Source organism: Chiloscyllium plagiosum, chromosome 5, assembly GCF_004010195.1.
Source record: "Chiloscyllium plagiosum isolate BGI_BamShark_2017 chromosome 5, ASM401019v2, whole genome shotgun sequence".
Lineage (NCBI taxonomy): Eukaryota > Metazoa > Chordata > Chondrichthyes > Orectolobiformes > Hemiscylliidae > Chiloscyllium > Chiloscyllium plagiosum.
In genome coordinates this window covers 72,599,422-72,614,218 of record NC_057714.1, presented here as the reverse complement: position 1 = coordinate 72,614,218, position 14,797 = coordinate 72,599,422, and the positions used below count along the sequence as shown (strand labels likewise).

Genomic DNA, 14,797 nt, shown 5'->3' with positions numbered 1-14,797 from the left:
TTACAAAGGAAAGAAGGGCAGAAAATGTAGGCAAATTTTTAAATGAACTCTTCTGTCCTTCCAAGGCAGCAGGATAATGGAGTTAAAAAGGGGAAGGGGATAAGCATAATAAGCAGAATGGCTGCCTTCCTTGAACATGGATAAACTGCCAGGCCCAAATTTTATTTTATTATTTATTCATAGGATGAGGGTGTTGCTGACCAGACCCGCAATTATTGCCAAGAGGGCAGCTAAAAGTCAGCCACATTTCTGTGGGCCTGGAGTCACATGTAAACGAGACCAGGAAAGAATGGCAGATTTCCTTCCCTAAACAGCATTAGTGAACCAGATCAGCAATGGATTCATGGTCACCATTGGACTCTTAATTACAGATTTTTATTGAATTCAAATTCTACCATCAACCTTGGCAGGATTTGAACCTGGGACCCCTGAGCATTACCTGGGTTGCTGGATTAGCAGCCGAGTGACATTACCATGAGACCTTCACCTCGCCCTGTCCTTTAGTCTATTAAAGGAAGCCAGTGATGAAATACCTCACTAGAATAGAAAATATAGGCAATGTACTGGAGGATTGGAGGTCTGTGGAAATTGTGCCATTATTCAAAAAAGATGTGAAGGATAGACCAAAAATGAAAGTCCTGACCCTGGAGGAAGATAAGTTACTAATGTGCCATTCAGAGATTGCAGTGGGATGAGGCTTTATAATATGGTCCTCCGAGCTCTGTAGTCTATGCAAATTGAGAATTGGATATCACAAACACAATCATCGCTGCCATGAGGCAATTGGCTCAAAGTTTGATACCTCTGAGGCATGCCTTGCCCGGTGAGGCTTTGTAGGTGCCCAGAATATTTGGATGAGCCCTAAGGTCCATATTCATCCTTGTCCCAGGTTTCTTTCTTCAGGTGGGTGTTGCTAATCCAAAAGCAAGTCTAGATTAATTTCTACCCTAAGGTTTTTAGAGGTTCAACAAATGAACTATGACAGTTAGTTAAAGAACAGACAATTAGCAATTCTAGCATTCTTTTGCCAGTATCCCCCCCTTTTAACACTTCAATTGTTTTTTAAATCTTTAGGTGTTCTTTTCGGTGCTGATTGGGGCATTTTCTATTGGCCAGACTTCACCAAATATTGAGGCACTTGGCAGTGCAAGGGGAGCAGCCTACATAGTCTTCAACATCATTGATCAGGTGACCATATATTCCATTGGAGTTGGGAATGGGAAAAGCTTGTAAACAAAATCACATTCAAACATCAAAGTTGCTGCAGAATGTATTTTGTGAGACCGGGAATCCAGAGTGTGAAGATTTATTTATGACTTGGAGATGCCGGTGTTGGACTAGGGTGGACAAAGTTTAAAAATCACACAACACCAGGTTATAGTCCCAACAGGTTTATTTGGAAGCACTAGCTTTCGGAGCGCTGTTCCTTCAGGTGGTTTTTATCTAGTACGTTTTAAGTCCCAGGATCCCTGGATGCATGAAACTATGCTAAGGTTAAAATTGTCCTACTGGCCTCCATTTCACCTGTTAGATTCTCTTCCCACCCTGCACTTCATTTTAAGCTGGAGTTTTGTGAAAAGTATGTGCCAGTTTCTTCCAGGCAGCCTGTCCATGAAGGATGGTTGAAGTCAGTAGAGCAACCAGTTGAGATCTTAATTGTAGTGCTCTCTTCGACCAGTACCGTTCACAGTTATAACTTGGCTTCATGCCTGGATTACAGTGCAGCTGGTGTGTAATTTGGTGCTGCTAGTCTCTGTGCTGGATTGCTGCTGCAAACCTGACCCTGAGCCGTTGTGACTGAGAATTATTGAGGAACAGATATAATGCCCACCACTAATTGACTGGCTGTCAATGAAGGCTTTGTTATGCTACTCACTGGCATTTACAGTCAGCAATGTAGGCCAATCCCATTGGTCTGTTAAGGAGGAGAGGATTCTCAGGTAAGGAATGCACCCCCTTTTCTGGACTTCTGGAGAGAAAGCACAAGACTTCTTATCTTTTAAAAGCCTAAAAATCAAATACACAAGAAAAAGATGAGACAGAGACGTAAAGTTAGTTAATAATTATACAATTGCAATAATCAATTCCTCCTTATCTTAAAAAAGTTTAAGAAACCTTAGACTTTAAACTGAATTTTATGAACTATTTAACTTTGTGATTCTCCTCAGAAACATTTCATTCGGATGTTTACCAACAAACCGTGAATGTGAATTGGGTAATTTTCTGCTATCCTTGGAGATGGGTTGTACAACAGGAAGGATGGCAAAGTAATGCTGAAAATTCATAGTCATAGAAACCTACAGCAGAGAAGAAAGCCATTCGGCCCATCAAATCTGCAGTGATCAAAAATGAGCACTCAACTATTCTGACCCCATTTTCTAGCATTTGGCCCATAGCCTTATACATCCTGGCATATGAACAAAGAACAAAGAGAGCAAAGAAAATTTACAGCCCAGGAACAGGCCCTTCGGCCCTCCAAGCCTGAGATGATCCAAATCTACTGTCTAAACCTGTCAACCAATTCCTAAGCATCTGTATCCCTCTGCTCCCCACTTACTCGTGCATCTGTCCAGATGCATCTTAAATGAATCTAACATGCCTGCCTCTACCACCTCTGCTGGCAACGCATTCCAAATACCCACCACCCTCTGTGTGAAGCACTTGCCGCGTGTATCCCCCTTAAACTTTTCATCTCTCGTCTTGAAAGCATGACGTCTCGTTATTGAATCCTTTGCCCTGGGAAAAAGCTTATCCCTATCCACCCTGTCTATACCCTTCATGATTTTGTAAACCTCAATCAGGTCCTTCCTCAATCTCCTTTTTTCTAATGAAAACAAACCTAACCTACTCAACCTCTCTTCATAGCTAGCACCTTCCATACCAGGCAACATCTTCGTAAATCTTCTCTGTACCTCTCCAAAGCATCCACATCCTTTTGGTAATGTGACAACCAGAACTGTACACAGTATTCTAAATGCGGCCGAACCAATGCCTTATACAATTTTACCATGACTTGCCAGCTGTTATACTCAATACCCCGTCCAGTGAAGGCAAGCATACTATATGCCTTCTTGACCACTCCATCCACCTGTGCAGCAGCCTTCAGGGTACAATGGACCTGCACTCCCAGATCTCTCTGCCCATCAACTTTTCCCAGGCTCTTCCGTTCATTGTATAATTCGCTCTAGAATTAGACTTGCCTAAATGCATCACCTCGCATTTGTCTGGATTGAACTTCATCTGCCACTTTTCCGCCCAACTCTCCAGTCTATCTATATCCTCCTGTATTGTCTGACAGTCCCTTATGCTTTCTGCTACTCCACCAATCTTCGTGTCATCTACAAACTTGCTGATCATACCAACAGTGCCCTCTTCTAGATCATTTATGTATATCACAAACAACAATGACCCCTGATCCCTATGGAACACCACTGGTCACCTTTCTCCATTTTGAGAAACTCCCTTCAACTACTACTCTCTGTTTCCTGTTGCTCAACCAATTCTTTATCCACCTAACTAGAACACCCTTTCTATTAGTTTACCATGGGGAACCTTATCAAACTCCTTACTAAAGTCCATGTATGTGACATCAACAGCCTTCCTTCATCTATCAACTTGGTCACTTGCTTGGTGTTGGAGTTTCCAGGCAAGCTTCTTACTACCTTGCCTTTTTGGCAGCAGCATGAAAATTGGAAGGTTGGCCACCCACCCAGAAGGAATCTGTGCCGTTAAGAGCTACATTCTGTTTCTGCAGGCAATTTGGGTGATGGGGAGACTGTCCAAAGAAAGGTGGTGACCTCACGGCAGGCTTTCATGGTAGAGCCAGCCAACTGTGGGTTTTGGATTTTCGTTATGGCTTGTACAACTCCTGGGGCAAAGTTTTCCATATTTGTACTGCATGCAACTTGACAAATGCCTTTTTTTTATCAAGAATAAATCTGAGATCTTACGTAATTAATATACTTTTTCTTCTTCATTATGCAGGAACCATCAATTGACAGTTTTTCAGAAAGTGGACATAAACCTGATCAAGTTAAAGGAGATGTTGAATTTATAAATGTGCACTTCAAATACCCTTCCCGGTCTGATGTTCAGGTAGGACACATTCTAATGCTTTGGGAACAGAAATTGCAACACTTTGTTTTCTTTTATTAAGATAAAGAGTTCTTACCTAAATTAAACTATTAAAAGTAGACTTGCTGCTTTAATAAATGTCAAGGCTGATGTGACCATGTTTTATTTCTGTTCTGAAAATATTTGCTTAGTTAGACAGGACTGTGCGAATTCAGTACTAATACACCAATGATATTTCACCTTTGTGTAATGTTCTGATGAAAGCCCTTTGCAGACGGACTGGGAATGGGAAGGTTTGCAAAGTGTCACGGGAAGGTTCTGATGTTAGGGTGATGGTGAGAAAGGTGGGGGTGAATGTCTTCCTGACACCTTCTCACTGCCATGCCATTTTGGAAGCTCTGATAATTGCCAGGATCCCATCTGAGCCACATGGGAAGAGATTGTTTAAGAACAGCTTCCTGCCGATTGGTATCTTACACCAGCTCAGAAGACTAGCAAGCTTTGGGAATGGGTCGAGGGACCATGGAGGCAGGCTCCAATATCAGTGGTTGCTCTGGGGACCAGCTCTCCAGGGCGCCACTCAATCAGCAGGGCAACCTTGCCTGGCCCCAGCTTTCCTCAACAATGTTTAGACCATTTCAAGGGTGTCTGACCATCAAAGTGCTTTTGACTGCAGCCTCAGCCTCAGCAATAGCCAATGTTAGTGCTGGCACTAATGGCTGGCAGTCCCTGAGTGAGGTCAGCATTCTTAATTGAGTAGGAGCCATTTAATGAACCACCGGCACCAAAGTGTGTCCCTTTGTTTTGCCATCAAAGAACAAAGAAAATTACAACATAGGAAGAGGCCCTTCGGCCCTCCAAGCCTGTGCCAATCCAGATCCTCTACCTAAACCTGCCACCTATTTTCTAGAGATCTGTATCTTAGAGTCATGGAGTCATAGAGATGTACAGCATGGAAACAGACCCTTCGGTCCAACCCGTCCATGCCGACCAGATATCCCAACCCAAACTAGTCCCACCTGCCAGCACCAGGCTCATATCCCTCCAAACCCTTCCTATTCATATACCCATCCAAATGCCTCTTAAATGTTGCAATTGTACCAGCCTCCACCACTTCCTCTGGCAGCTCATTCCATACACGTACCACCCTCTGCGTGAAAAAGTTGCCCCTTAGGTCTCTTTTATATCTTTCCCTTCTCACCCTAAAACTATGCCCTCTAGTTCTGGACTCCCCCACCCCATGGAAAAGACTTTGTTTATTTACCCTATCCATGCCCCTCATGATTTTGTAAACCTTTGCAAGGTCACCCCTCAGCCTCCAATGTTCCAGGGAAAACAGCCCCAGCCTGTTCAGCCTCTCCCTGTAGCTCAAATCCTCCAACACAGGCAGCATCCTTGTAAATCTTTTCTGAACCCTTTCAGGTTTCACAACATCTTTCCGATAGGAAGGAGACGAGAATTGCAGGCAATATTCCAACAGTGGCCTAACCAATGTCCTGTACAGCCGCAACATGACCTCCCAACTCCTGCACTCAGTACTCTGATTGATAAAGGAAAGCATACCAAATGCCTTCTTCACTATCCTATCTACCTGCGACTCCACTTTCTCCCTGCCCATTCATGTATCTGTCTAGATACATCTTAAATGACGCTATCATGGCTGCTTCTACCACCTCCGCTGGCAACGTGTTTCAGGCACCACCATCCTCTGCGTAAAGAACTTGTCACGCATATCTCCCCTAAACCTTTCCCCTCTCACTTTGAATTTGTGTCTCTTTGTAATTGAGTCCCCTGCTCTGGGAAAAACACTTCTTGCTGTCCACCCTGCTTGTACCTCTTTTGATTTTGTAGACCTCAATCAGGACCCCCTCAACCTCCATCTTTCCAATGAAAACAATCCTAACCTACTCATCCTCTCTTCATAGCTAGTGCCCCCCATACTAGGCAACATCCTGGTGAACCTCCTCTGCACCCTCTCCAAAGAATCTACATCCATTTGGTAATGTGACAACCAGAACTGTATGCAGTATTCCAAATGTGGCTGAACCAATTTTATACAACTGTAACATGACCTGCCAACTCTTGTACTCAACACCCCGTCCGATGAAGGAAAGCATGCCATGTGCCTTCTTGACCAGCATTGCCACTTTCATGGAACAATGGACCTGAGCATCCAGATCTCTCTGCACATCAATTTTCCCCAGTATTTTTCCATTTGCTTTTGAAGTTTGCTTTTGAATTGGATCTTCCATAATGCATCACCTTGCATTTGCCCGGATTGAACTCGATCTGCCATTTCTCTGCCCAACTCTCTAATATCATTATATTCTGCTGCATTCTCTGACAGTCCCCTTCACTGTCACTCCACTAATCTTAGTGTCATTTGCAAACTTGCTAATCGGACCACTTATACCTTCCTCCAAATCATATATGTATATCACAAACAACAGTGGACCCAGCATGGATCCCTGTGAACTGGTCACAGTTCTCCATTTTGAGAAATTTCCTTCCATTACTACTCTGTCTCCTGTTGCCCAGCCAGTTCTTTATCCATCTAGCTAGTGCACCCTGGACCCCATGCGACTTCACTTCCTCCATCAGCCTACCATGGGGAACCTTGTCAAATGCCTTTCTGAAGTCCATGGACAGAACAACTTCAGTTATCTAAACATCCATTATCCGAATTTCAGATTATCTGACCAAGATCTCAAGGTCCCATAAAAATGTTATCCATTATCCGAACAATCAGTTATCCAAATAATCAGTTATCTGAACAAAATACTCCCTGCCCACCTCATTCAGATAAGTGAGGTTATTCTGTATATGACATCTACAACTCTTCTCTCATCGATCAACTTTGTCACTTCCTCAAAGAACTCTACTAAGTTGGTAAGACATGACTTACTCTGTACAAAACCATGTTGCCTATAACTGATAACCCCTTTTCTTCCAAATGAGAATAGATCCTATCCCTCAGTATCTTCTCCAGCAGCTTCCCTACCACTGACGTCAGGCTCACTAGTCTATAATCAGCTAGATCATTCCTGTCACCCTTCTTAAACAAGGGGACAACGTTAGCAATTCTCGAGTTCTCCGGGACCTCACCCATGTTCAAGGATGATGCAAAGATGTCTGTTAAGGGCCCAACTGTTACCTCTGTCACTTCCCTGAGTAACCTGGGATAGATCCCAACTGGACCTGGGGACTTGTCCACCTTAATGCCTTTTAGAATACCCAAAATTTCCTCACTCCTTATGCCGACTTGCCGTAGAGTAATCAAACATCTATCCCTAACCTCAACATCCATCATGTCCCTCGCCTCAGTGAATACCGATGCAAAGTACACATTAAGAATCTCACCCATTTTCTCTGACTCCACCCATAACTTTCCTTCTTTGTCCTTGAGTGGGCCACCCCTTTCTCTAGTGACCCTCTTGCTCCTTATATATGAATAAAAGGCTTTGTGATTTTCCTCAACCCTGTTTGCTAAAGATATCTCATGACCCCTTTTAGCCCTCTTAACTCCTTGTTTCAGACTGGCCCTACATTCCTGATATTCTTCCAAAGCTATGTCTGTCTTCAGTCACCTAGACTTTATGAATGCTTCCTTTTTCCTCTTAGCTGGTCTTACAATTTCATCTGTTTTTAGATTAGAGTGATGTTACAAAAGCACAGCTGGTCAGGCAGCATCCAAGGAGCAGGAAAATCGACGTTTCGGGCAAAAGCCCTTCATCAGTTTCATCTGCCATCCACGGTTCCATAATCTTGCCATTTCTATCCGTGGGTGGCACGGTGACATGGTGGTTAGCACTGCTGCCTCAGAATGCCAGAGACCCAGATTCAATTCCCGCCTCAGGCAACTGTCTGTGTGGAGTTTGCACATTCTCCCCGTGTCTGCGTGGGTTTCCTCCCACAGTCCAAAGATGTGCAGGTTAGGTGAATTGGCCATGCTAAATTACCTGTAGTGTTAGGTGAAGGGGTAAATGTAGGGGAATGGGTCTGGGTGGGTGGCTCTTCGGAGGGTCAGTGTGGACTTGTTGGGCCGAAGGGCTGTTTCCACACTGTAAGTAATCTAATCTATCCCTCATTTTCATAAGAATGTGTCTCTCCTGTACTCTAATCAATCTCTCTTTGAAAACCTCTCACATACAAATGTGGATTTACTGTCAAACAGCTGCTCCCAATCTACATTCCCCAGCTCCCACCGAATTTTGGTATCGTTGCCCTTCCCCCAATTTAGCACTCTTCCTTTAGGACCACTCTCATCTTTGTTCATGGGTACTCTAAAACTTACAGAATCAGCTAGAGCTGAGTCATCCCTCCTTCCAGTACCAGCAATGGGATGCCTGCCTCCTCAGCAAAATTTAGACTATTAACTTATTTCTTTATTTTCTGATGCTGTCTGGGTTGATGGATAGTTCCAGTATTTCTGTTCTTATTTCTGGTTAAATCACATGGGCATTTTGCTGTCAACCTCAAGTTTGTGACCAATTGGTCTATACTCATGTCGAGGGTAGATTGAATGAATGCAAACTTCTCACAGTCCTGCCTAACTGAGCCAAAATTTTCAGAACAGAAATGAAAAATGGTTGAAAAGGCCTTGACATGTATTGAAGCCTAATAGCGCAATATTAACTTACCTTTCCTTTTTGTTTTGTGGTAGATATTAAAAGGTCTCAACTTGAAGTTGAAATGCGGGCAAACAGTTGCTCTGGTTGGCAGCAGTGGCTGTGGTAAAAGCACCACCATCCAACTTCTGCAGAGATTCTATGACCCTGAAGAAGGAATGGTAAAGCGTTTAACAACATTTGTCATGTTGTGAAAATAAAGTCACTAAACACCAAGTGGGTTCAGCAGTTGGGAGCTCCAAATCCAACATTGGGTGGGATGTGATCCCTACAGGGGTAGATTTTTAACACAGGGAATTTTCAACAGGAAAGCTGGTGGGTAACTTTTCCAACTGCGCACAAGAGAATGTGGACACGGCAATTTGAACTGCTGGGCAGGACAGAGCATGAACCAGCGTTCTTTAGTCTGGTGTTTGAAATAAGAACAGCAGCCATATGGTAAACCTATGTACAGAAAATAGTGTTCAGTTCCCGTGCAGATGTAAATTGCAGAAATAATGTATATGATTCATGTTATAGCCCAGTACCTGAATTTAGTACTTCTTGTCTGGAGGAAACAAAACACAACCCAAAACAGGAGAGTGAAGGTGAGGGCATGATTCAAAGCAAATGAACACAGAAGAATGACAGAAATGATACATAAAGTATCTGTAGATATGAATTGGAAGATTAACATCACAATTTGTTCATGACAGCAGATTGTAGGTAGAATAGGTTGGTTTGGTGGCTCAGTGGTTAGCACTGCTACCTCACAGCGCCAGGGACCCTGGTTTGATTCCAGCCTTGGGTGATTGTCTGTGTGGAGTTTGCACATTTTTCTTTTTTCTGCTTGGATTTCTCCTGGTGCTCTGGTTTCCTTCCACAGTCCAAAGATGTGCAGATTAGATGGATTGACCAGGAATCTCCTGTTCCTTGGATGCTGCCTGACCTGCTGTGCTGTTCCAGCAATAAAGTTTCAACTTTGATCTCCAGCATCTGCAGACCTCACTTTCTCCAGGCTAAATTACCCATAGTGTCCAAGGATGTGCAGGCTTGGTGGATTTACCATGGGAAATACAGCGTTACAGGGATTGGGGATGGGGAGAGGCGGGAGTGTGGTGGGTTCTGGATGAACGCTCTTTGGAGGATCAGTATGGACTCAATAGGTCAAATGGCTTGTTTCCACATTGTAGGAATTCTATGATTCGAATAAATTATGATAAGTGTTGATAGGGACTACGGGAGGATATCTTGGCAGGATAAGTTCTTGCGGCTCTTAGTAGCAAACATAAAGTAAACTTTGGAATCGAAATACAAAGTGTCCCTGGGTTGTGAAGTGTTCCGTTCGTCAATCTGACGTAAGTTGGAACACCACGCATAACAATAGAATGCAGTCGTTTGCAAGTACAGGAAATGTCCAAATGTCAGTACTTTAAAATTAAATGGATCGCATTCTTCAGTACTAGTGTTTGTAAGTTGGACATTCTTAAATTGGGAGCCCTTTATACGTGTTAAAGGGTGATATTTTAAAAGGAGTAAAGCCTTTGTTTGCAATCTCACAAGCTAATACAGCTGCCATTACAAGCAACTAAAAAGCTACACGATTTATTGTGCCTTCTTTTTATCTCCAGGGTCCTCAGATATTTCCACCTTCTCCCTCACACGATTCCCTACCACCATGGTTGACAGGACCCTCAGCCATGTCCAACTCTTTCCCTGCATTTCTGCCTCCCCTTTTTCTATTCTTCCCCACAATCCAATAAGGTTCCCTGGTGTTTCCAATTCACCACCGCCTGCATCCAAAGTGTCAGAAGCTGCTATTTCTGCCAGTTCCAGTAGGTGGAACTACCAGACACCCATTCGCAGTTTTCTTCCCTTCCCCAACAAGCCCCTTTTCCTTGTCAGTATTTTGCTGAGACTGTTTCTTCCAGAGCACCCTGGTCGTCTCCCAACACCTCCCCACACCCCCATGGCACCTTCCCATTCAGCCACAGGCAGTGTTACAATTGTCTGTTTACCTCCTCCCTCCTCAATATCCAAGGCCCGAGCCACACCTTCCAGGTGAAGCAGCGATTTACCTGCACTTTACTCAACTTAGTCTGCTGTACTCATTGCTCACAATGTGGTCTCCTCTACACTGGGGAGATGAAGCAAAGACTAGGCAACTGCTTTGCAGATCACCTACACTCTGAACACAAATATGACCTTGAGCTTCCAGTTCAACGCAGCACCATGTTCCTTGGCCAACACCTGTGTATCAGGCTTTCTGCAGTGCTCCAGTGAAGTTAGAAGAACAGCATCTCATTTTCTACCTGGGTACCCCGCATCCTTCAGGTCTGAATATCAATTTCAATAATTTTAGAACCTGGACACCTGCTTCTGTTTTCTTTACACCTCCCCCTCCCCCCACCCTCCAGGCTGCTTTTCTCTCCGCCTTTGTCCCTTTGATAAGCTCTTTTTCTTCCCTGACATCCCTTTGTCTGCCTAACTTTCTTTCTCTCTTTCTGGGCTCTGTCTCCACTGATCCACTCTCTCCCTTCCCTCCCCATTGCCCATCATCCACATAAATACCACCTTATTCCTAGCTATTATCAATTCTGAAGAAGGGTCAGTAGACCCAAAACATTAACTCTGCAGTTTTTCCATAGTTAGTGCCAGACCTGCTGCATTTCTTCAGCATTTCGTGTTTTCTGTTTCAGATCTTCAGCGTCTGTAGTTCTTAGATAATACAATGAACTACAATGAATGTAGTTTGGGTCAGATTGATTTTGGGTATATAAGGCACTGTTTGTTGCTGCCTAATACATAACCAGGGATTCTGATTATTTTTAGTTTTAATCGCTTCATGTATTTTGAGATGTTATGAGTCTTTTTTTCTGCTCTCCTGTGAAGTTCACACAGTTTGCATATTGTAAAGAGTGTGTCTTTTGATTTTTTTGTATTTTTGATTTTGGGACTAAAATAGGAAAAGACTATTTAAAAGCCAAGGATTTTGGAAAGGTTGCTGCATTTTTAAAAACAGGCTACTGACATTCATTGTAAGTACTGTTTATACTCTTGCTTGTTCAAGCAGTGTGGAGGTTGGAGGTTATTCTAGGCTGGATAGTGCCAAGAGGCATATGCATAGAGAGTTTGGCTGATAACAAGTCACTGATTGGTCTGTGCAATGGTGACTAAGTTGTCAATGACAGGCTTTTCTGCTGACTGACAACTATTTCATTGGCTCCCAGCTAGCTGCATAGCTTGTGAGAGTAAATGTGATAACCAAAGGTTTTCAGGCATCCAGAAGGAGAGCGTTATGTCCTTTGCAATTAAAAAAAACCCTCAAGTGAGTTTATTTTCCCTCACTCGTTACTGTAAGTTGTTGCTTTTAATCAGAAACTCCATTGAAATGCCTTCCTAGTTTTTCCATCCATTCCTAACACCAATGTTTCTTCATGTCTGTCGTATATTTTTGTAGGGCGATTATAGAAGCAGAGTTAGAGTTTTAACTAGTGGAATTATATGTGCATTGTTCACAATTGCTTACCTGCAGCTAGAATCTATTTGTAATAGTTGGTCTTTCTTTTAAGTACAGAAACCTGGCCTGTCTTTCTGACAATCTGGGTCTAAATAGATGGATAAAATTGGGAATTTTCTGTACTTTGATTACAACCTTTCTCTTGGAAATAACAGTGCTTGATTTCAGGTGCATTTGATGCAGTGAAGCCTGACATTATAGTAATAGCTTTCACATGCAGTACTTTAAAATCTGTGACAACATAATTATTGATGTAAATGTATAATTATTTTCAACAGATTATGCTTGATGGACAGGATATCCGAACTTTGAATGTTAGGCATCTCAGGGAAATGATTGGAGTGGTGAGCCAGGAACCTATACTCTTTGCAACCACGATAGCTGAAAACATTCGTTACGGTCGTCAAAATGTCAGTATGACTGAGATAGAAGAAGCTACCAAGGAAGCTAATGCATATGATTTTATTATGAAACTGCCAGATGTAAGTATTGACTACCTTTGTTATTAATTTAATACATTTTACATTGTGAAAACCTGTTTTCTTTTGAGTTTGATTTCTGTTCTTATAAGCTCATCTCTGTCCCTCAGAATTCTTTCTAATAACTTCTGCATTACTGAGATTAGACTGATTGACCTGATCTCACTTTTGGAGAAACTGAGGACTGCAGATGCTGGAGATCAGAGCCGACGTTTTGGGCATAAGCCCTTCATCAGGAATGAGGCTTATAGGCTGGGGCTGAGAAATAAAATCATGGTTGATCTGGTTGGGTTTTGAATTCCAAATTTGATCTACCCCACTAATCTTTGATCATCTTTTCTAACAACAACCTATCTACTTCCATCATGAAAATATTCAATGACCCAGTCACCACTGCTTTCTAGGCCAGAGAATTCCAAAGCTGCACAACCCTCTGAGAGAAAAAAACATTCTTCTCATTTTCTGTCCAAACAGAGAGACCCCTCATTTTTACACAGTGCCCTCTAGTTCTGGACTCACTCAAAAGAGAAAATTACCTTTGATAGTTTGAGACGTCCAGTCATCATTAAATGAGGCTTATTTATTTGAACTTTCTCTTAATAAATAGACATCTATAATGTGTTGCTAACTCTGATTTTGACATCTTCTGTAGAAATTTGAAACGTTAGTTGGCGAAAGAGGCACACAGCTAAGCGGAGGCCAGAAGCAAAGAATTGCCATTGCCCGTGCTCTGGTACGCAATCCAAAGATTCTGCTGCTGGATGAAGCTACATCAGCTTTAGATGCTGAGAGTGAAGCTACTGTTCAAGCTGCTCTTGATAAGGTAATGATTGTTCTCTCTTTAATTTAGCCAATGCTGAGTTAATTATGTTACTGCAATTGAGATAACTTTTTTTAAAATTAGAAGGATTGCCCCACTTTCAGTTTGTCTTGAAATGCTCTTCGGGTACTGGTTCAACAATGATAAGAATTGAGACTAACCGAATTCCTTTTTTGTAAAGGGAAAGTCACCATAGTCTCAGAAGGCTGCTCTCTCATTACAGAGGGACAACCAGTGGTGGCTTTAACCTGAAGGTCACCACACTTTAGGTTGGGAAGGTGGATCCTTCATAATGACCTCTGCCAATGTGGGAATTGAACCCACACTTATTGATGTTACACTTCATTACAAGTCAGCGTCCAGTGAATGGAGTTAACTGACCCCTTGGTTCATTATTTGTAATAAGATAGATAGGGAGTTGTGTTTTCACTGAAAACAGCAGTCTGAAGTATTTCGACCAATGTTTCCACTATCTCTGCAGTCACTTTCTTTAAAAGCCTTCGATACAGGCCATCAAGTCTTAGCTTGTGTTCAGTTTGTTAAGTACTTTGTCTCTCATGATGTAGGGCATTAACAGATCTGTCGCCCCATTAATACCTTGTTTATCTGAATCCTTTTGGGGTGTTTATAGTTACCTCCACCATGAAGACTGAAGCAAATTATTAGTTTAAATCATCTCGCATTTCCCTGTTTCCTGTTATCAATTTCCCAGTCACATCCTTCAAAGGTTACACACACGCTTTAGCTACTTTCATTCTTCTTGTGTCACTTTATTTGCTATATATTTTTATATTTCTTGCCAATTTATTTTCATCATGAGTTTTCTCCCTTTTAGTTTAGTCAGCTTAAAACCTTCGCAATCCACTTTCTATCACTAGAGTCAGAGAGTCATAGAGATGTACAGCATGGAAACAGACCCTTCGGTTCAACCCGTCCATGCTGACCAGATATCCCAACCCAATCTAGTCCCACCTGCCAGCACCCGGCCCATATCTCTCCAAACCCTTCCTATTCATATACCCATCCAAATGCCTCTTAAATGTTGCAATTGTACCAGCCTCCACCACTTCCTCTGGCAGCTCATTCCATACACATACCACCCTTTGCGTGAAAATGTTGCCCCTTGGATCTCTTTTATATCTTTCCCCTCTCACCCTAAACCTATGCCCTCTAGTTCTGAACTCCCCGATGCCAGGGAAAAGACTGCCTATTTACCCTATCCATGCCCCTTATAATTTTGTAAACCTTTATAAGGTCACCCCATAGCCTCCGACGCTCCAGGGAAAACAGCCCCAGC

At 42.7% G+C, this 14,797-nt stretch overlaps 1 protein-coding gene across 1 annotated transcript in view; it reads left to right on the top strand.

The window, feature by feature from the left end:
- The window catches only part of abcb4 (ATP-binding cassette, sub-family B (MDR/TAP), member 4), a 130,878-nt gene that overhangs the window by 61,767 nt on the left and 54,314 nt on the right, over window positions 1-14,797 (top strand). Inside the window, exons 10-14 of the mRNA XM_043690329.1 lie at window positions 1,075-1,188; window positions 3,985-4,095; window positions 8,738-8,863; window positions 12,480-12,683; window positions 13,333-13,503. Of these exons, the coding sequence (XP_043546264.1) occupies window positions 1,075-1,188; window positions 3,985-4,095; window positions 8,738-8,863; window positions 12,480-12,683; window positions 13,333-13,503 (726 nt within the window). The remainder of the gene's footprint in view (window positions 1-1,074; window positions 1,189-3,984; window positions 4,096-8,737; window positions 8,864-12,479; window positions 12,684-13,332; window positions 13,504-14,797) is intronic.